This window comes from Convolutriloba macropyga, chromosome 11, assembly GCF_964194025.1.
Source record: "Convolutriloba macropyga chromosome 11, txConMacr16.3, whole genome shotgun sequence".
Classification (NCBI taxonomy): domain Eukaryota; kingdom Metazoa; phylum Xenacoelomorpha; order Acoela; family Convolutidae; genus Convolutriloba; species Convolutriloba macropyga.
This window is the reverse complement of record NC_134478.1, coordinates 57926617-57947382: the sequence shown is the minus strand read 5'-3', so window position 1 is coordinate 57947382 and position 20766 is coordinate 57926617. Positions and strand designations below refer to the sequence as shown.

Below are 20766 nucleotides of genomic sequence, written 5' to 3'. Positions count from 1 at the left end.
TTCTGAATTTTTATCGAGGCATATATAAAAGTATGAACAAGGAGGCTCGGTAATGTGCGTTTGCACATAAGATTCCGACCTCGCTCATCCACAATTTTGGCATAGTTGTCTACCAAATGAGGAACAGATAGAAAACCCCCAAAAATTCAAGTATTTTTCAAAAAAATTGGTGTATGAACGAAAAGATAGCCTCCAAAGCAAATAATTGAGTGGAGTAAAAAATGATGCATTAGATTCATGAGATATGCCAATATTAAGAAAGCCAGTCAAGACGAATAGCAAAATCAAACAACAACAACAAACATTAATTCCATCAAAAAATTTATGTCCGTTTTAAAAAACAAAACTTAATAACAAAGGCAAAACAGCGTCAGATAAAACTGAAACTAAGCAAAACAACTTGTATTTCACCAGAAAAGATATGGGACCAGTCCATAATAAGGCTTGGTAACAATAAGACAATAAAGAACAAAAACAGTAAATTTGAAAAATTCGCTTATTTTTTTTTTAAAAACAATTAATTTCAAATTAATGAAAACCATTAGAAATCAACCAAAATATCCAATAGGTTTACGATCACCAGTGTTTCTAACGATGGTAATTAAGAACTGTCGGTATTCAGTTTTTATGCGGTTACAAAAAGAACAACGAATAGACAACAAACAAAAAATCAGTTAAATTTTGCCAGAAAACGCTTTCGAAGCCGTAAAGCCGTACTTTGGCCATCAAAATAAGTTCCATTGCACCTTCTCCGAACACTAATAATTTATTATGTGACCTCTCATTAATGAAACCAGATAACAAGTAGACAAAAAAGGCCAAATCAAGTAATACTTGTTTTTTTCGAAAAAAAATTAATTCCCAAGACATTAAAGCCATTAATACAAAATGAAATAATTAAATAGGTTTGTTTATTTTTCCAAAGGAAGCCCTTGAGACCTGCAATTATCCAGAATGTATCTTACTTCTCCAAAAATAACGTAGAATATGACAAAAATCAAAAATTGATTTAATTTTTTGTGTGAAAAACCCGTGTCAAAGCCAGTAAACATATAACAAATTATTTAAAAACAATAGATTTTGTGACACCAATCCCTTTGAAACCTTCCTTTGACAGCAATATTGTCATATTTGGCTTGTAATGAACGAGACTAGGTAATAAACAGACAATAAATGGAACGAAATTGCGAAGTTAAAAAAGTTTTTTTTTCCGAAAACAATTGTTTTCAAAGTCATGAAAGCCATCAGCTATCTACTAATATCAGAATATTGGCCCATCTATTTTTCCATGAAAAGCCAGTGAAACCGGTCATTGTACGGGAAATTTCATACGATTAAAAAGACAAAGTAAAAACGACAGTTGAAGACAAAATTTTAAAAAATTAATTTAATTCTTCGAGAAAGTATTGTCGAAGCCGTTAAAACCAGAGTCTGTATCCTTAAGGATTTTAATATTGTCAATTTTAAGTTGTAAAGCTGCAATGAAAATTGAATTCGAATTCAGTTGAATTCCTCCATTATTGCTGACACTAAGCTACAATTTGACAAAATTAAGAGCAAAACGGAGGCAAATTTTAATAAGCCATTATTAATTTAAAAATCAAATGTTTTTAAAATTCAAAACGACCATAAGCTTTCAAGTAATAAACTAGATACACTAATTTGGTGCTAATTAGGAATCGAATTGGATTTACCACTTGTGAGTTTTAATTTGAAATGTTCTGTTATTTAATTAATATTTAAAAAAGATCAAATTTTTTTAATAAAAAAGACATAATAAAATATATATATATATATATATATATATATATATATATATATTGTTTGTTAAAAAATCAAAAATAAATGCTGCATTTTTGATAATCAACTAGTAAAGTTAGCAAAAAATGGCAAAGCTTTAATTACGGAGCACTCGCAACGATAGTTGAAGTAGAAACAGACCTCTTTGAGTCTACAAAAATACTGTTAGTGGTTTTTGGCTGTGTACTTCCTGCAAATTTAATCAATGTGGACTAAAGAAACTTAATTCGTGCTGTTTTTGATGAAAAAGTCTGAATTTTGAAATTTTTAGCCAGATTTTCTGACAAAAAAAATTAAATTAAAATAGCTGACAAGATTCTTTTGTCTCTAAAAACAAAACTTAGCAAAATTAGCGAATTTTTAGTTTAAAAAATTTCGGAAAATGTGATTTAAATCGACAGAATTCACTCTATTTTCTCAAAAGTTTTATCCTCGATAACTCCCTGTAAAAAACGAAAATAAAAATCTTTTTAATTCCATTTTCTACGCTGGACAAGCTTTCTATTGATACTAGTCTGAACCCTCTACGATGAATATATCGATCGGCCAAAATTGTCTGAACAAAAAAACCCATTTGATTATATAGTTCCTCCCCCTCAAGAGGGGTCGGAACAATTAACATCAAATTGTTTGAGAGTGAAATTTGCCTGAGTGTTGGATTCTTTTCGGGTATTCCGCCTATTTGGTTGTGTCGTATGCAATTGGATTTCCGTTTGTGCCCCCATACCTCCTCCCCCGAGTACGTTATCCCCCCAGTACGTTATGCCCCCCTCCCCCTGTTACAGTGCACGTGTCATTACATAGTAAATCAATATGTAAAAAAGTCACGTGCGTCTGGGGGGATGCACAACATGCGCCCACTAAGCTGGGGGGGGGGGGGGGGCAAACGTAAAAGATCCCAATATTTTGCCTTGTCGTGTTTTTTGTGTTCCTATTTTTGAGATTGGGACTATTAAGAAAAACAGTTAGCAGTGTAGTTTTGTTCCCTTGAGTGTTGAATTTTAAAGGTTTTCTTGATCGTGAAGAGTTTGTTCATGGACTGATTTTTGATTTCATTGTTTTTGCACTACTTCGTTTTGAACGTTGATTTCTCTTTTTTCAACACTGGACTTCAATATATGCTTGTTTTCTAATGTATAGTAGTCCGGAACCGCTCTTCAAGATCAAAACACTTATTTAAGAAATTTTGGGTCTTTCCCCATTATAGCCCCCCCCATTATGGTATAATTACCATGATTGGGGGCTATAGGTTATCTGACCCCTAAGCTGGGGGGGGGGCTATAATGGGAAAGACCCGAAATTTTCACACCTTTCTTCTGCTCCGTAAGCCCCTTCCTATCCCTAACCTCTTTACATTCTCCTACCCTTCCCCTGCTATTCCACCTATGCTAAGAAGTAACCCCATTACGTGGGGTAACAGTTGATTGGTTTTTGTCATTTGTACGGCATGTCAATTTTTAAAATCTGCTTTTTTGATTTTAAACTAGGTACATTTTTTCGCTATTAGTAATCGCCCCTGCACAAATGTTCAGCCAGGACTATTACTATAAGGAGAACGGTTTTCAGTCTTGAAATTTTGGCTGATCGACATGACTTATGTAGAGAGATTGCAATTTGGTGTCTGGCATTGTGAGAAAGATGCCACACAAAATTGCATTGTCCCTGAAAGCAATAGTTTAATTAGATATTTTCAACTTTGTCTCTTTATAGCGTTTTTCGGTGTCTAAAATTTTGGGCTAATTTGTATTTGATCTTTTTTAGGCATTTTTCCCGTTTTTTAGCTGAAGTACAAAACGTCATCACTGTAATAGGTCACTGTATTTGTGAAATATTATCAGCATTATAGGTTCGAAGAGGTTAAAAGTATTTTTTGGGTCGATTTTGGCCCACTTTTGGCATTATGTTTCTTGACTTTATTCGATTCTTGCAATCAAACATTACTTTATCACATTACTTTTGTAGACTGTGTAAATATTTTTTTTGGGTTGCAACTGTTTTTGGCATCTTGTGGTGGAAATTATCAGAATGAAATTCATTTCTAATTCAGATATAAAAATTGTTCAATGTAGGTATTTTTATGTGTGACTTCTGATAATTCTACCATCGTTTATTGATCTGTTACATTTTTTTTAAAAAAATTTATGAAACTATGATAACTTTTTTGATTTTACTATGGTTTTTTGATTTTGATAACTTTGATGATTATTTGATTTTGATAACATTGATGAAAATGCTTAATTAAACGCTAAGTTCGATTTAAGTCAGTTATTCGGAGTGTTTTACTGAAAAGCAATAATTTCCCGTATCAAAGTATTGTCGAAGCCGTTAAAACCAGAGTCTGTATCCTTAAGGATTTCAATATTGTAATTTGTTCCTTATTTTGAACGCCAATAATGTGATATATGAACTGTCAGTACCGTGATAGTGTGACAAAACTAGAAAACGTGAAAATTGGGAAAATACCTGAAAATAAAAAGGTGAAATTTTGCAGTATCAAAGCCAGAAAACCATAATTTAAGGTGTAAAGCTGCAATGAAATTTGAATTCGAATTCAGTTGAAAGAAGTAGAATTCCTCCATTATTGCTGACACTAAGCTACAATTTGACAAAATTAAGAGAAAAATGGAGGCAAATTTCAATAAGCCATTATTAATTTAAAAATCAAATGTTTTTAAAATTCAAAACGACCATAAGCTTTCAAGTAATAAACTAGATACAATAATTTGGTGGTAACTAGGAATCGAATTGGCTTTACCACTAGTGAGTTTTAATTTGAAATGTTCTGTTATTTAATTAATATTTAAAAAAGATCAAATTTTTTTAATAAAAAAGACCGACTGATTTTAATCCGATTTATTTAAAACAAGCTCTGCTAATGCTGTTCGTTCATTGAGAACACTTTTTTCGATTGTTATATATATATATATATATATATATATATATATATATATTGTTTGCTAAAAAATCAAAAATAAATGCTGCATTTTTGATAATCAACTAGTAAAGTTAGCAAAAAATGGCAAAGCTTTAATTACGGAGCACTCGCAACGATAGTTGAAGTAGAAACAGACCTCTTTGAGTCTACAAAAATACTGTTAGTGGTTTTTGGCTGTGTACTTCCTGCAAATTTAATCAAAGTGGACTAAAGAAACTTAATTCGTGCTGTTTTTGATGAAAAAGTCTGAATTTTGAAATTTTTAGCCAGAATTTTTGACAAAAAAAAATTAAATAAAAATAGCTGACAAGATTCTTTTGTCACTAAAAACAAAACTTAGCAAAATTAGCGAATTTTTAGTTAAAAAAATTTCGGAAAATGTGATTAAAATCAACAGAATTCACTCTATTTGCTCAAAAGTTTTATCCTCGATAACTCCCTGTAAAAAACGAAAATAAAAAAATCTTTTTAATTCCATTTTCTACGCTGGACAAGCTTTCTATTGACACTAGTCTCAACCCTCTACGATGAATATATCGATCGGCCAAAATTGTCTGAACAAAAAAACCCATTTGATTATATAGTTCCTCCCCCCTCAAGAGGTGTCGGAACAATTAACATCAAATTGTTTGAGAGTGAAATTTGCCTGAGTGTTGGATTCTTTTCGGGTATTCCGCCTGTTTGGTTGTGTCGTATGCAATTGGATTTCCGTTTGTGCCCCCATACCTCCTCCCCCGAGTACGTTATCCCCCCAGTACGTTATGCCCCCCTCCCCCGTTACAGAGCACGTGTCATTACATAGTAAATCAATATGTAAAAAAGTCACGTGCGTCTGGGGGGATGCACAACATGCGCCCACTAAGCTGGGGGGGGGGCAAACGTAAAAGATCCCAATATTTTGCCTTGTCGTGTTTTTTGTGTTCCTATTTTTGAGATTGGGACTATTAAGAAAAACAGTTAGCAGTGTAGTTTTGTTCCGTTGAGTGTTGAATTTTAAAGGTTTTCTTGATCTTGAAGAGTTTGTTCATGGACTGATTTTTGATTTCATTGTTTTTGCACATATACTTCGTTTTGAACGTTGATTTCTCTTTTTTCAACACTGGACTTCAATATATGCTTGTTTTCTAATGTATAGTAGTCCGGAACCGCTCTTCAAGATCAAAACACTTATTTAAGAAATTTTGGGTCTTTCCCATTATAGCCCCCCATAAAATTATAGCCCCCCCATTATGGTATAATTACCATGATTGGGGGCTATAGGTTATCTGACCCCTAAGCTGGGGGGGGCTATAATGGGAAAGACCCGAAATTTTCACACCTTTCTTCTGCTCCGTAAGCCCCTTCCTATCCCTAACCTCTTTACATTCTCCTACCCTTCCCCTGCTATTCCACCTATGCTAAGAAGTAACCCCATTACGTGGGGTAACAGTTGATTGGTTTTTGTCATTTGTACGGCATGTCAATTTTTAAAATCTGCTTTTTTGATTTTAAACTAGGTACATTTTTTCGCTATTAGTAATCGCCCCTGCACAAATGTTCAGCCAGGACTATTTCTATAAGGAGAACGGTTTTCAGTCTTGAAATTTTGGCTGATCGACATGACTTATGTAGAGAGATTGCAATTTGGTGTCTGGCATTGTGAGAAAGATGCCACACAAAATTGCATTGTCCCTGAAAGCAATAGTTTAATTGGATATTTTCAACTTTGTCTCTTTATAGCGTTTTTCGGTGTCTAAAATTTTGGGCTAATTTGTATTTGATCTTTTTTAGGCATTTTTCCCGTTTTTTAGCTGAAGTACAAAACGTCATCACTGTAATAGGTCACTGTATTTGTGAAATATTATCAGCATTATAGGTTCGAAGAGGTTAAAAGTATTTTTTGGGTCGATTTTGGCCCACTTTTGGCATTATGTTTCTTGACTTTATTCGATTCTTGCAATCAAACATTACTTTATCACATTACTTTTGTAGACTGTGTAAATAATTTTTTTTGGGTTGCAACTGTTTTTGGCCTCTTGTGGTGGAAATTATCAGAATGAAATTCATTTCTATTTCAGATATAAAAATTGTTCAATGTAGGTATTTTTATGTGTGACTTCTGATAATTCTACCATCGTTTATTGATCTGTTACATTTTTTTTAAAAAAAATTTATGAAACTATGATAACTTTTTTGATTTTACTATGGTTTTTTGATTTTGATAACTTTGATGATTATTCGATTTTGATAACATTGATGAAAATGCTTAATTAAACGCTAAGTTCTATTTAAGTCAGTTATTCGGAGTGTTTTACTGAAAAGCAATAATTTCCCGTATCTATTTGAGAAATACACATTGACAATAGAAAAGGTTTGGTGCAATATATTTCAGTTGTATTTTTCTTATATTGAGTGCAATTCTAATGATTTATTTTGTTCTTCAGTTAAAATGCCAAAAGAGTTTCTAGGCTAGCTATGATGGTTGTCTATCATCAAACAGTTATTTGAGTTATTAAGTTTTGTGGTTACTCTCCTATTTCGTTTGAGTGTTCTATCTTTTATAAGATGCTATGTCGGTGCTTTCACTGAGTACTAAGCTATTAGAAGACTGAGTTATTGGTGCATTTGTCTTTTTTATAAAGGCTTTTCAATGCGGTGTTAGCTAAGTGCTATTCCGAGCGCAAGTCTGGTAATCAAAACGTTCTGTTTTCTGCACAAAGATTTTTATAAGTTTAATAAAGCAACTGAACTGCAGCAAGCAGGAGTGACTTGTCAAGAGTTTGTATCAGAGACATTCTATAAATATTTTTACACAAAATTTTTAACCAATCAAATATTAGCATTGTCATAAGTTTACTTACTCTTGTTGTAATTTCTAATTAGATCTTTTTTCATGCTTGAGCAATTTTACCCCCCCCCCCCCCCCTGAAAAAATATTGACCATAACTGCTCAACAATGGTGATAAATAGTCACTGCTGTTACGCTTATCTGTTCTAAAAACGGAGTTTTCTCGTACAATTTCTGTGCAATTTGACATCATTTCTGTAACCAGATTGTAGCAAGCTGTATTTCTGAGCCCAGTTTGATATTTTTTAGATTGATCATGTTACAGTGACCATATCGAATATATCAGGTTTTTATAACTTGTCTGCTACTACAGTACTAGCTAATAAATTTTATCAGTTAGTCTCGTATCAACTAGTCGGTTCAACTTGTCGCACTAACTATTTTAAATCTTGACAATAATCGCAGAACTTTCGGCAATGCAGGCCCTGAAACGTATCGCCAAAACCCTGAGTTCAAGGCAATCCAGCAACGGTCTGGCACTTAGCCGAATGACAGATGATGAGTTGGGCAGGACCCTGGCTAACAGTCATTTCAACATTGTGCTGCCGGGTAAAGTGCGGAAGTTGTACGACATTCCAACTTCAGTTTGTCAGCCTTATTATGTCAGTGAGCCATTGGATCCAAGACGAGGTATTTTGTTTGACTGGTCAAAGTTCAGGTTATGGTACAGTGATGGAATCTATTTATTATTTGGGATCGATTTTTTAAATAAAACACGTTAATCTGATCAAAAATGTTCATTTGATTTATATAGGTTTAAATGTTTTTGCAACCTAATGTTTGTTTCCGATTTAACATTACCTTTAGACAAGTTGAAATAAAACCTATTTTCAATTGTCTTATCTGTGAATTAGGATTTTGTTTGATTAGTTTGATCTTAATAATTTGAATTATTATTATACTGATTGATACTCTTTAATTGCAACTTTATCGTGAAAGTATAATTAGTGCTGTCCTTCTTCTTGTCAAACAATCCATTAGTGTTCTTCGATCAAACTTCATTTCAATAACAACTATATTATTTCGTCGAATTATTAAACTGGGGTCGAATTTAGGGATATCGGGATTTAATTACCAAATTGACTTTGAATTACACAATAATGGCCTTAATCACTTACATATATGTCCCTCACAAAATACATGTGGACAGAATCTCTATTATCATTGTGCCAAAAGAGTCAAAGATAAAATTTCGTGCAAGATCCGATTCGGAATGCTTTCTCCCATTCATAATTTGGCAGAACGGGATTATGCGAGTAAATCGATTTGACTCTTAAATTTGCAATTTTTTCCGTAGTTACAAAAGATATTTTTGTTTACGAAACCACATTTTTCTTACGAGAATGTTTTACGTTACAAATAGAGAATTTTTTTTCTCAAGGTCTAAAATGTATAGGGGATCAGAACAGAATCTAAATTTTATTGGTTTATTTTGGATCTGGCGTTTGCTTTTTACTGATTTCCGACAGATAATTGGATTTAGACGAGCTTTTGGGTTCTGCAGTACGCTTACAATAACACTTCTAGGAACATTTTGGTTTCCGCTCCCCAGTCTTTGCTGTTATGCCTTGGGTTTATGCTATTTTTAGACAGCGATTTATAACGAGTTTTGAGTTACAGATAGAGAATTATATAAACTTTTCTCAACGCCTAAAAATATGCTGCCTTTATAAGTGGTAAATCACTGGAAAATTTAGATCCTCAATATGTGCGCTGAGTAGAACAGAACATACTAATTTTTTGGTTTATTTTGGAGTCGGAGTTCAATTTGATATTTGATACCGTTCATTGACCCTTATAGAATGGATCGTTTAATGTTTTTGATCATCCAGTCAGGTTTTCGATTGACTTCTTTTTTAACAGGTGATAATTTCTAATTAGTTTTGATCAAAATATCTACTTTGCTTTTAAAGTTTCTGCTTCCCAACGCTGCTGTGGTGAATGCTTTGGAAATTCTCTTCGACTCTTTTTCGATCCTATAGTTACACTAAACTAAAAACCTGTTGCAAGAAACAATTTTGTACAATAACAAACTTTTCCGCAATATCGTACCTATTCTTTGATTTGGTGCATTATACGCTATTAAATACAAATATGAAAATTTTGTGTGCTACGCTAAGCTTGTAATGCGAGCCTTCTGGTTTAAAATTTACCGCAAGTTTTTAAAGTTTTTTATCTGGTTCGGAATTTTTTCTCAGATTTTTAGCTTTTTGTAAAAAAAATTCTGTGAACTTCATTTGAGGAATTCGTGGTATGATTTTTTTCATATTTGAGTTGACTCTATCTGTACCGTGCACCGACACTTTGAACATTTTTGTTTTTTTCCTTCCAAAGCTGATCGCTTGAGGTGAAAGTAACAGGAGGACAAGTAATGATCGTGTTTAAAGACAAAGCTGAATTGGCACAATGCTTAAGTAGTAGATCTTTCAGCTTTCAAAAATGTAAGGCTGAGTGTTTTTATTATACCAAATTTACATAAAAGACACTTTTTGAATGCTTCGTACAGTTTTGTAGTTCTATTCAGATCTTGGTTGCTTTTTTCTCGGTGAGCGATATTTGTTTGTTTAATCCTATGGAACTAAATTGTGCGTGTTTTGCTGTCAGAGCGGCTTCTATATATGGATAGGAAGTTGAACTAGCAGTTAGATTCGCAATTGTACAATAACGATTCTTAGACTATTTCAGTTTCCGCTCCCCAGAATTTTTTGATACGGTTTCAGTGTATGCTATTTTTACACAGCGATCTGCAAGAATGTTCTTTTACAGAATACAACAGATGTTTTTTAAAAAGTTGAAATATCAGATTTTAATTCTGAGATTAAAAAAGATTTAGCTGCCTTGCAAGAACATATGTTATATTTTTAACGCAAATGAAAAAGGGTCTTTCCGTTTGTGCCACCAGCTCAGTGGTGGTACAAACGGAAGAAGGGTCCAGATAGTCACTTTTCCGCTGCCGCCCCACCCACTCCTGTGTAGTCGAAACATAGACACCCCCAAAAAATTAATTTTTGGTTCCCTTCCAAAAATGTTATTTTTTTAATAAGTACGTGCCAGGTATAATACATCAAAAATCATATTTGCCACAATGTTCAAGAAAATAAAACTAATAGATCCCATTACAAAACCCGTATTTTCAAAAAATGCAAGAAATACAAGTTTTTGATTGATGTTTAAATTATATGTAGTGCCATATTACTATGAACGTATTGATTTCAAACCTCCGCTCTGTTAGTATTTTCTAAATGCCTATTCACACGTATTCACGCTTAACAATTCAAATGCATACATAGTAGTTAATCATATACCAATGGGGTGCCCAATTTATTGGTCGTAGGGGGCTCTTAAGGAAAAGATCCCGTAGGGGGCACAAATTGAAATGATCTTTAAAAAATTAATTAACGGTATCAACACTTGTGCCTCGTGATTTTTTTTATTTAGTTACTGCAATGAACTCTGAGACAGTGGAGAACGAGTCCATGGCCCAATATCAATCTCTCCGTTATTGTTTTTGTAATATGACGTGGCGTCATTATGAGATACTTTCAAGAAATCGTTTTCGTAATGGAAAATGTGAACTGTGTGTAGTAAGTTCAATCTCAACTCATGGTGTGTATAACCATAACAGATATTATAGAGGATTAATTTATTTTGAGTACTGAGTTTGAATATGTAAGCAAAAACGTCATCTCCGGCGGGATTCGAACCCGCGACCTCTGGATTAGAAGTCCAGCGCGCTATCCACTGCGCTACGGAGACTTGTTAGAGTGAGTTTCAATCATTTACCGCCTGTTTGCCTTTCTTTTTTTTCAGTTTCTTTCTAAACTCTGTGTAAAATTTCTCTACGCTGCATGTGAGGATTTTGTCGTATAGTTTTTTCATAATTGACTTGAATCTCTGCTTCGTCGAGCTTTTTGTGTTCTTCTAAAACTGATTGTTTCAGGTAAATGGAAGTAATAGAATTATATGATTGTGTGTAAAAACAATGCTCTTTCATCTTTCAATTGTTTTATGCATGCCAAAATTACAAAAAAGATCTTATTTTGCATTTTTTCTACATCTTTCAATTTTTTTCAGATCTTGGTTTCTTTTTCTCGGTGATCATTATTTGGTCTTCTTAATCCTGTGGAAACCGACTTGTGCGTGTTTTGAAAACGGTTTTTATATCCGCTTTAAAAGTGGTACTAGCAATTAGATTCGCAATTGCAGTACGCCTACTATAACAATTCTTGGATCATTTTGCTTTGCTTTGAGCTTTCGATGTATGCTATATTAGATATCAACGTGTTTTATAGCAAATGATCAACGGTCGTTCACAAATGTTTGAGACTTCACAAAATAAACTTGACGAAATAAAGGTTTGGCTGCCTCGAAATGAACTGATGTTCTACTTTAGCATAAAAAATTAAATTTAACATCAGTTCATTTCGAGGCAGCCAAACCTTTTTCTTCCTCAAGTTTATTTTGTGAAGTCTCAAACATTTGTGAACGACCGTTGAACATTTGCTATAAAACACGTTGCTATTTTAATATAGCATACATCGAAGGCTACACTCGTGTCAACACTTTTGCCTCGTGACCTATTTTCTTGGTTACTGTCATGAAGTCTGAGATACTTGAAAGCGCTCTATAGCCCAGCAGCCATCTCTGTGTTTTTCGTTCTCTTTTGACGTATATTTTAAATGCTTCTGATGGTCCTTGTTTTTTTACTACAAAAAATTAATAAAATAGTGTTTAAAAATATAGGATTTATTCGCCCCCCCCCCTCCCCCTCCCAAGGTGTTTTTATATCCCCCCCTCCCCCTCCCAAGGTGTTTTATATCCCCCCCCCCCTCCCGCACTGACAAATGGGTTGTTATATAGCTCGTTACAGCATGTAAACGCAAAACGGAAAAGATCCGAAAAAATAACCGATTCTCGTTTTGGATTTAATGGTTGTTTAGTTGTTTCTGCTGCTAAGTTGTTGCAGTGATTGCCGAGTTTGTTTTAGGGTTCTCGCGCGAAGTGCACGTGAGTGAGAGTGGTCTTGATGGGATGAGGGAGGCGGGGGGACTGGCCAGACACGTGCTGCAGATTGTGGCCAATAACCTGCAGGAGGGAATCTCGACTGAAGAGATCGACCTGATTGTGTTCAATGAGGTCATCAGGTGTGGGGCTTATCCCTCCCCTCTCGGATACAGGGTAAGACATCATGAGTCATATTTTCTCATCATATTTCTCTCCTATATATTACGGCGGGGGGGGGGGGGGGGGCAGTTATGAGAATGACCCCATAACCCCATAGTTCAATAAAATCCACAATACAAACGGAAAAATTTCTTGATCTTTAACCCCCCCCCCCCCCCCCCTCCCCCTCCATAGACCCATCGATGAGTGGATGCATTTTTACATACTAATTTACTAAACCATGACACACTTTCTCTGAAATGGGAGGGTGTATAACGTACTTGGGCACAAACGGAAAAGATCCGTATGGCTGTTGATTGCCTAGAACAAAAAATTAGATTTGGGGACTGTCTCTAGGTTCAAATCTCACAATTATGGTGGGTATAATAATATTATGGAGTCATTTCAAAATTGTTTCAATATTGTTTTTTCAATGCGTATTTTGAAGAATAAGTAGAAAAAATCATCTCCGGCGGGATTCGAACCCGCGACCTCTGGATTAGAAGTCCAGCGCGCTATCCACTGCGCTACGGAGACTTGTTAATGGTGTAATTTCTTCTATTTATATTTGCGTACAAGTTATTTGGATTCACAAACCCATTCATTTCTACTTGACTGTACATGTATAGAACCTATCATATCTCTGAATCATAATATACGATACTGTACGTACTAAAACAAAGCAAATAAGAATGCTCGTATTATAAACAATATTAGCTAAGCCGTATATACAATTAAAGCCATACATCGAAAGTTAAACTACTGAACCGAGTGTGAAGAACAATTGAAAATACAACAAAACGAATTAAGATTTACGAGGGATCCTTTCAACTAGCAGAAAAGATCCAACAATTCCGAGACCAAATCCTTTGCCATTATCTTGGTGAGCCAAAATTTCGGGTCTTTTTCATTATAGCCCCTCATTAAGCTGGGGGGGGGGGGGGGGCGCTAGCAGAAAAGATCAAAAATTTCTTGGAACACATTAGCAATCTTGAAAAAATTTGGATCTTCTCCGTAAGTTCATACATATCTTGATGTTATCTCAATTGGTACAGTGATGCTGACTATATTAACCATGTTTTAGTTTATTTCTTATCAAGACTATCGAATTTCTAACACTGGGATAGGTCTCGCGAGTGAAAAAAAGAAAAATTTGAAGAATTAAATATTTACAATTGAAGTAAATATAATTGATGCGATTAATTAATTAATCTTGTTTGGACACTTATTGGACCTCCAAATTTATTTGGGGGTTAGGAACTTTATATCAACCCACTTTTTTTTGTTCAGCCAGTTTTGCCTGAGCGATTTCTTTTGCGGGGTGATGGTAGCATTGTGAAGCTCCCGTAGAGAAGAATCTATTGTTAAAGAGACTTTTTCAATTTCATTTCTAGAAGAAAAATTGAGGACTAAACTTTTGATATTTTGTTGATTTCGGAAAAATTTCTTCACTCAAGGTCTCTTATTAGTATGGTGCCATAAAGGTACGTACACCTAAAGAATTTTGAAAAAGCGCCACAAGAACCTCTTGCTCAGTTTTAGTGGAAGAATTGCCGAACAACCTTTGACTATCGCACAGTACCATTATCTTGTTGAGAATAAGGCCTTCAAAATACAACTTTTCTCATATTTTTCCAATTTTCCATGTGAACTAGAAATTTAGCTTGTTTGAACACATAGTAAACCATTTTCGCCCATCTAATTATTTTTTTACACAAAATATTGGTAATGGTTTATCCGAAATCGATTTTTTGATTGTCTTTTGTCAAGACATCTTGATCCATTTTTTTGACGAACTATTATGGTTCCTTTGCAAGAGATGCCTTCAGCTTGTCTTTTTTGGGTATTTTTTGTTTGCATGCTGTCATGTTATAGATCTTGATTTGAAACTAATTTATTCTTGGTTTTTGTCGATAAAAATATTACATTTCGTTACAGGGTGGAATCTTACATTTCGTGAACACTGAAAAACAAATCAGCTGAACTATCTTTTTTGTGTAAGCAGGAGATTATGAGAATGAAATCTTGTTGAAGGTTTCCGATTTTCACACTGTTTTCGTAGCTCCTATCAAGCGTTTTTAGCAAAAAATAACGTTTAAAGAGCAGAAATTGTTATTTTCGTATATTTCGCTACAATAATTTATATTTAGAAATGTTATCGCTTAAAATCAACAAGCAATTAGATTTTTTGATAAAAAATAATTTTCAGAGCAATCGATGCGTCAAAATAAGCTACCTAATTAGGAATTTTTCCAATTTTCAAAGTGAACGAGAAATTTTAGCTTGTTTGAACACCTAGTAAACTTTTTTGACACAATCTAATTGTTTTGTAACCCAAAATATTGGTAATGGCTTATCCGAAGTCGATTTTTTTGTGTCTTTTGTTAAGACATCGTGTTCCATTTTTTGAAGAACTAGCTTTGTATAAGTAGCTACTTCGAGATTGCATTTTTTTTACAAAGCTTGTATATTTGAAAACGTCCAACTTTATTCATTATGGTATTATGACCTTTAACATACACTTATACAATTATAGAACTATACAATAGTTCCTTTGCAAGAGATGCCTTCAGCTCGTCATTTTTGGGTATATTTTTTGTATGCATGCTGTGATGTTATAGATCTTGATTGTAATTCTTGGTTTTTGTCGATGAAAATCTTATATTACGTTACAGTGTGGCAAAAACTAAACACTTTTGCCTTCATTTTTCTCGCGCCACTTACACTTCCCGCAGTACCTCAAAATCACCAACAATAAGATTTTTTGATAAAAGTAATTTTTAAAGTAATCGATGCTTTAAAATAAGAAACCTAATTGGGAATTTTTATTGGTCTTGTTGCTGCTGCTCTCGAGCTTCTACAACTGCCTTAAATAACAACAGATTACATTTTAAAAAATGTGTTCATAATGGATCCTTGAATGTGTACATTTTTTGTGTAATTATTTGCAAAAAAGGAACAATTTTCTATTCCTTCAATTTTGCCGTTAATATTCTGCATTTTGTTTAGGGTACTGCGACTTTTAGACTGTTTGTCTTAACAAAATCTCTACTAAAAAATGTGTTCATAATGGATCCTTGAATGTGTACACTTTTTATGTAATTATTTGCAAAAAAAAGGAACAATTTTCTATTCCTTCAATTTTGCCGTCAATATTCTGCATTTTGTTTAGGGTACTGCGACTTTTAGACTTATATTTCGACTTTTAGACTTTTAATCTTATATTTCGTTACAGTGTGGCAAAAACTAAACACTTTTGCCTTCATTTTTCTCGCGCCACTTACACTTCCCGCAGTACCTCAAAATCACCAACAATAAGATTTTTTGATAAAAGTAATTTTTAAAGTAATCGATGCTTTAAAATAAGAAACCTAATTGGGAATTTTTATTGGTCTTGTTGCTGCTGCTCTCGAGCTTCTACAACTGCCTTAAATAACAACAGATTACATTTTAAAAAATGTGTTCATAATGGATCCTTGAATGTGTACATTTTTTGTGTAATTATTTGCAAAAAAGGAACAATTTTCTATTCCTTCAATTTTGCCGTCAATATTCTGCATTTTGTTTAGGGTACTGCGACTTTTAGACTGTTTGTCCTAACAAAATCTCTACTAATCTACGGCAGTTAATTAAATGGAGACCTCATTTTCTTCAAGTATCTAAAAATCGAAGTCTAACTTGAACTTTACTTCTTCGTCAGTTGCTTGAATGTTCTGAATTAGCGATAACTATTACAATATGGAATTTCATCTATTTCCAAAGAGGTGGAAGAGTGGATTTTCAATAAATTTAACTAGCCTATTTTTGAAACCAAGTCCATGGTCAAGATTAAATTTGAAGGCTGGAAATGACAGTTTTTTAAGCAATTATGCAGCAAAGGATACTTCGAGATTGCATTTTTTACAAAGCCTGTATTTTTAAAAACGTCCAACTTTATTCATTATAGGGAATATGACTATTAACATATACATTTATACAATTATATACTTACAATTAGACAATTTTTGCTCAACCAGCTCATAAAGCAGAGTTTGGATTATGTTCAGATACTTTGTGGGTAACCTCAAACCCCAATGATAAATAACTTCTAAGTTTTGAGTTTATTTACAACATTTGAAGGGTTGGGACATTATATGCGAACGCACATTGCCGATTCTCCTTGTCCACATTTTATGCGACTACAACTTTTAATCTTGTTCAATTTTAGGGTTTCCCGAAATCCTGTTGCACGTCTATCAACAACATTTTGTGTCACGGAATCCCAGATGACACCAAGTTACGTAACTCAGACATAATCAATGTTGACGTCACAGTATTCCTCGACGGATATCACGGCGACACCTCACGCACATTTGTGATTGGCCAAGACCTCGACCAATCAGGTCGCGACTTGGTGTCAATTTGTGAACGCAGTATGTTGAAAGGTGTCGAAGCTTGCAGAGTCGGAAGTACTGTCGGCCATGTTCAGAAAGCATTTCACGGCGAGTTGGACAAATTTTTGAGCGAAAACGAACAGTACAAATTTGTTTTTGATTCGTATTTCAGTTCACACGGAATCGGGAAAGAATTTCATGCCGCGCCCAACTTACACTCGAAATTGGGCTCTGGAGATATCGGTCATACATTCGTGGAAGGTCGGAAACTGTTTCCTTTTAACCCGGTGAACAGATTTTGTTTTCATAACAAAACCCCGTAAACAAATGTTGCGTTCATAATGAGAAGTCTCTGCAATCAATGCACGTTTATGCTTTAATGGGGGGGGGGGGGGGGGGGGGGGGCATAAGGCGAGGCCTCGATTAAGCGAAAGCCAATTTTTGTAGCTATTAGCCGAAAATTTTTCGGAAACAATTTTTTGGGCAAAAAATTTTTTTAGAAAAAGCGGAAACAATTTTTTTGGGCATATTAGGCGAAAATCAATTAAACACTTAAAGACGGTACTTCATTATCTGCTTGGCTCTACAGAGTCTGACAATTGTCTTAACATAAAAAATTATACACAATAAATTGTGTATAATAAAAAAAAGCGGGAAACAAACAGGGAAAAATGTTTTTTTTTGGTGTTGTAAATTTGCAGCATTTCACTTTAGTTCTATCCCTCACTTTTGCCAACATTTTTCGGGCGATGTACTCTACTCGGAACAAAATACTCTTCTCAGATATTTCCGAGGGGTATAAAGTGATGCAGAATTTGAAAAATACTACCTTTACATGTATTTTATCGATTCATTTTATGTTCATGTTAGTGAGTACTTTATAGCATCAGGCAGATATTAGAGTACCGCCTTTAATTTTTTGATTGGTTTCGACCTAATTTCCACAAAAAACTAATGATAATTTTCGGCTAATGGCTACAAAAATTGCTTTTGCCTAAAATCCCACGCCGCGCTTCGACCATATAATTTGTGCTGCTCAATAAAATTTGGGGACATTGTAGTTCATTATATCCCATTTCGAAATTTTAACGAAATATTTACAGTTCAAACCTCGTTTGAACGGCAGAAAATTTTTATTTCATAATGTTGCGTCACAGCAGTAGAGTTGTTTCGCCATTTTGCCGTAGAAAGAAAAAAATGTATTGCGCCGCTTTTTTGAACATAAATTCGCTGCTAAATATTTCTTGCAAAAGCTCTACTTAGCACTGATTTTTAAAAAAGATTTTCAGGTAAACATTTGAATTAGTTGTTAAAATTAATTGTTTTATAATGGTCAAATTTGCTGTGGCTCATCGGCCTAGGAAGGCTCTATAAATGTCACCAAACGTTTTTTTTCCACCGGGTAAATGGAAACAGTTGTTAAGGTCAAACATTGACGGTCGAGCCCATTTTGATCGAGTGTGATTCCCCGGTTGCAACTTTGGATGATGGCTGGACCTGTACATCGACAGTGCCTCTGGCAAGAAGTGCCCAATTCGAACATACTGTGTTGATCACAAGTAATGGACCCGAAATATTGACTTGAATTGATTTCTGTCATATCCCATAGATATTTTGGGTCTTTCCCATTGTAGCCCCCCTCCCCACGAAATTATAGCCCCCATCCCCATTATGGTAAAACTACCATGAATGTGGGAAGGGTTCTATAGGTTATATGACCACTAAGCTTGGGGTGGGGGGTATAATTGAAAAGACCCGATATTTTTGATACTTGTGATTATGTCTATTTATTATAAAGTAGATTCTTTTTTACAACTTTTTTGAAAGCTGCATTAGTAAACAAGAAAGCCAAATTATGGTTGATGAAAACCTAGGAATTTCTTCTAGCAAACTTGAGCCATGTTGACATGTTAGCCTCACTTCGATAGCTGGGGTAAATTGAATTAAGGGATAAAATGCAGACCTAATTATCACAATTCCTAACTATATTACCATTTTCTGTTTAATTCAAAACAACAGTGTTGTATCCATTTATAATCAATGTTGTTGTTTTCTAATTGCACTCGAACGAAGTATAAAGCAAATATAGTCGCGTGTGTTTTTATGAAAGTTTTGGGTCTATTATGTTTTGCCCCCCCCCCCCCCCAAGCTTAGTGGGCTTATATCTTTTACGCCCCCAGGTGCACGTGCAATTTTTTTACATAGTAACGTGCTACATAACAACATATAATTTGTAACTCGAGGGGGGGGGGGGTAAAAAACATTGGGGGTAGGGGGGAGGGGGCGGCAAACAGACAAGATCCCAAATTTTTTTGTGCTGAAGTTTAGGGTTGAATTTTTTTCCAATGAAGTGTGATAATCTTAAAGCTGGAAGGCATTAAGTACCTGAGCTGCTGTCTTAGAGTTTACCTAGCTTTAACTGTGCGAAGCAGCGAAGTATCTCATAAAGAAGAAATTCATCGTATGATCGCAACTCCATTTTAAAAGCAAAGTCAAGTTGTTTTTCAAATGAGATGGATACTTGACTTGTTTTTACGTTTTGAGGAGTTGCACATGCAAGCATTTTGAAAATGCTAAATCTAGTTTGTTTTGGCCGTCATTGTTTTTTTGCCCCAATTATAATTTTTGTGCTGTTATGCAGCACTTCATTTGTAGAAAATGACACGGGGAGCCTAGGGTCATATAAGTTATATCCTCAACTAAGCTCTTGGTAGGGCTGGTATGACTAAGCTGTCTATTATGAGAAATATAATAGATCATATAAGTTATATCTATTAAATTTCTCATAATAGATTAGAAAAGTTTTTATAGTCATTTGGTTTTCTACTTGGGAGCAAATTTGTGTAGCTCCATTGCGCACTAGTGGAAAAACAATGAAAAGAACAACGTAAGTTTCATTGCATAGATTGCGTTCATTGCATGATTTCATCACTATCATTAGCCAATTGAAAGTGACATTAGAAAAAAATGTTTTTGAATGCATTCCAGTATTTTTGACTGCGAGTTTCTTAAAAGGAACATTACGGCTCGCGCGAAAGTGTGCGTAGCATAGAAAGTTCCAACAGGCATCGAGTTCTTCAAACACTTCTGTTTGATTTGAGACGACGGACTCGTCTGACCACCAATTTTTCGAAGCTCAAATTCAATCAATTCTTCGTTGCAACATTGGGTACATTTTTATTTCGATAAAGAAGAATAAATCAGGTCCCTCATGATAGATCAAAACCACATTTGGTTGACAATTATTTCACACTAAAAATCAGATTTTTCACAGAAACAAAGTTCAAAAAGAGCACTAGTTGAAAAATACAAATAAAATATGAAAAATAATATGTCAAGTATTGTCTTTTCGGAGAGATGTTGAATTTGAATTCTTTTATTTTAAATTGAATTGTCCTATTTTTACACAACTTCTATCGTTGGACACTTAAAGCAAACTTCACCACGGAAAATTTGTTACGTTACAATTCGAAGAAAATTTATAAAGTTTTTTAGATTTTTCTTACTGAGAAACTAATATTTTTGCATTTTAATTCACGGTGATGGATTCTGATGTATGGTGCTTTCATGTTTCAACAATTTGGGAACTCTTGAAGAAATTATGTTCCAAAGTCAATCAAAAATCAGATGAGAAGAACAAAGTGTTGAAAAAAACATTTATTCTTTTC

The 20766-nt window shown here is 34.3% G+C and overlaps 1 protein-coding gene and 2 non-coding genes across 3 annotated transcripts; 1 reads left to right on the top strand and 2 right to left on the bottom strand.

The window, feature by feature from the left end:
* The first annotated feature begins 7807 nt into the window (after positions 1-7807).
* LOC142350040 (methionine aminopeptidase 1D, mitochondrial-like) lies at positions 7808-18800 on the top strand. Its single transcript, XM_075401951.1, has 4 exons — positions 7808-8192; positions 12550-12740; positions 16933-17359; positions 18523-18800. Exons 1-4 carry the CDS (start codon positions 7979-7981, stop codon positions 18681-18683), a joined length of 993 nt encoding a protein of 330 aa, XP_075258066.1. The 5' UTR covers positions 7808-7978; the 3' UTR covers positions 18684-18800.
* Trnar-ucu (transfer RNA arginine (anticodon UCU)) lies at positions 11246-11318 on the bottom strand. The gene has a single exon. It is a non-coding gene; the product is annotated as a tRNA-Arg (tRNA).
* Positions 13190-13262, bottom strand: Trnar-ucu (transfer RNA arginine (anticodon UCU)). Its single transcript has one exon. It is a non-coding gene; the product is annotated as a tRNA-Arg (tRNA).
* Positions 18801-20766: the final 1966 nt, after the last annotated feature.

Excerpts from the sequence above, each read along its gene's own strand:
- LOC142350040 (XM_075401951.1), top strand. The coding sequence starts at position 7,979 with ATGCAGGCCCTGAAACGTATCGCCAAAACCCTGAGTTCAAGGCAATCC. Across the intron at positions 8,193-12,549 it reads GCCATTGGATCCAAGACGAG|GGTTCTCGCGCGAAGTGCAC; the intron begins GTATTTTGTTTG and ends AGTTTGTTTTAG. Across the intron at positions 17,360-18,522 it reads CGGTCATACATTCGTGGAAG|GTCAAACATTGACGGTCGAG; the intron begins GTCGGAAACTGT and ends ACAGTTGTTAAG.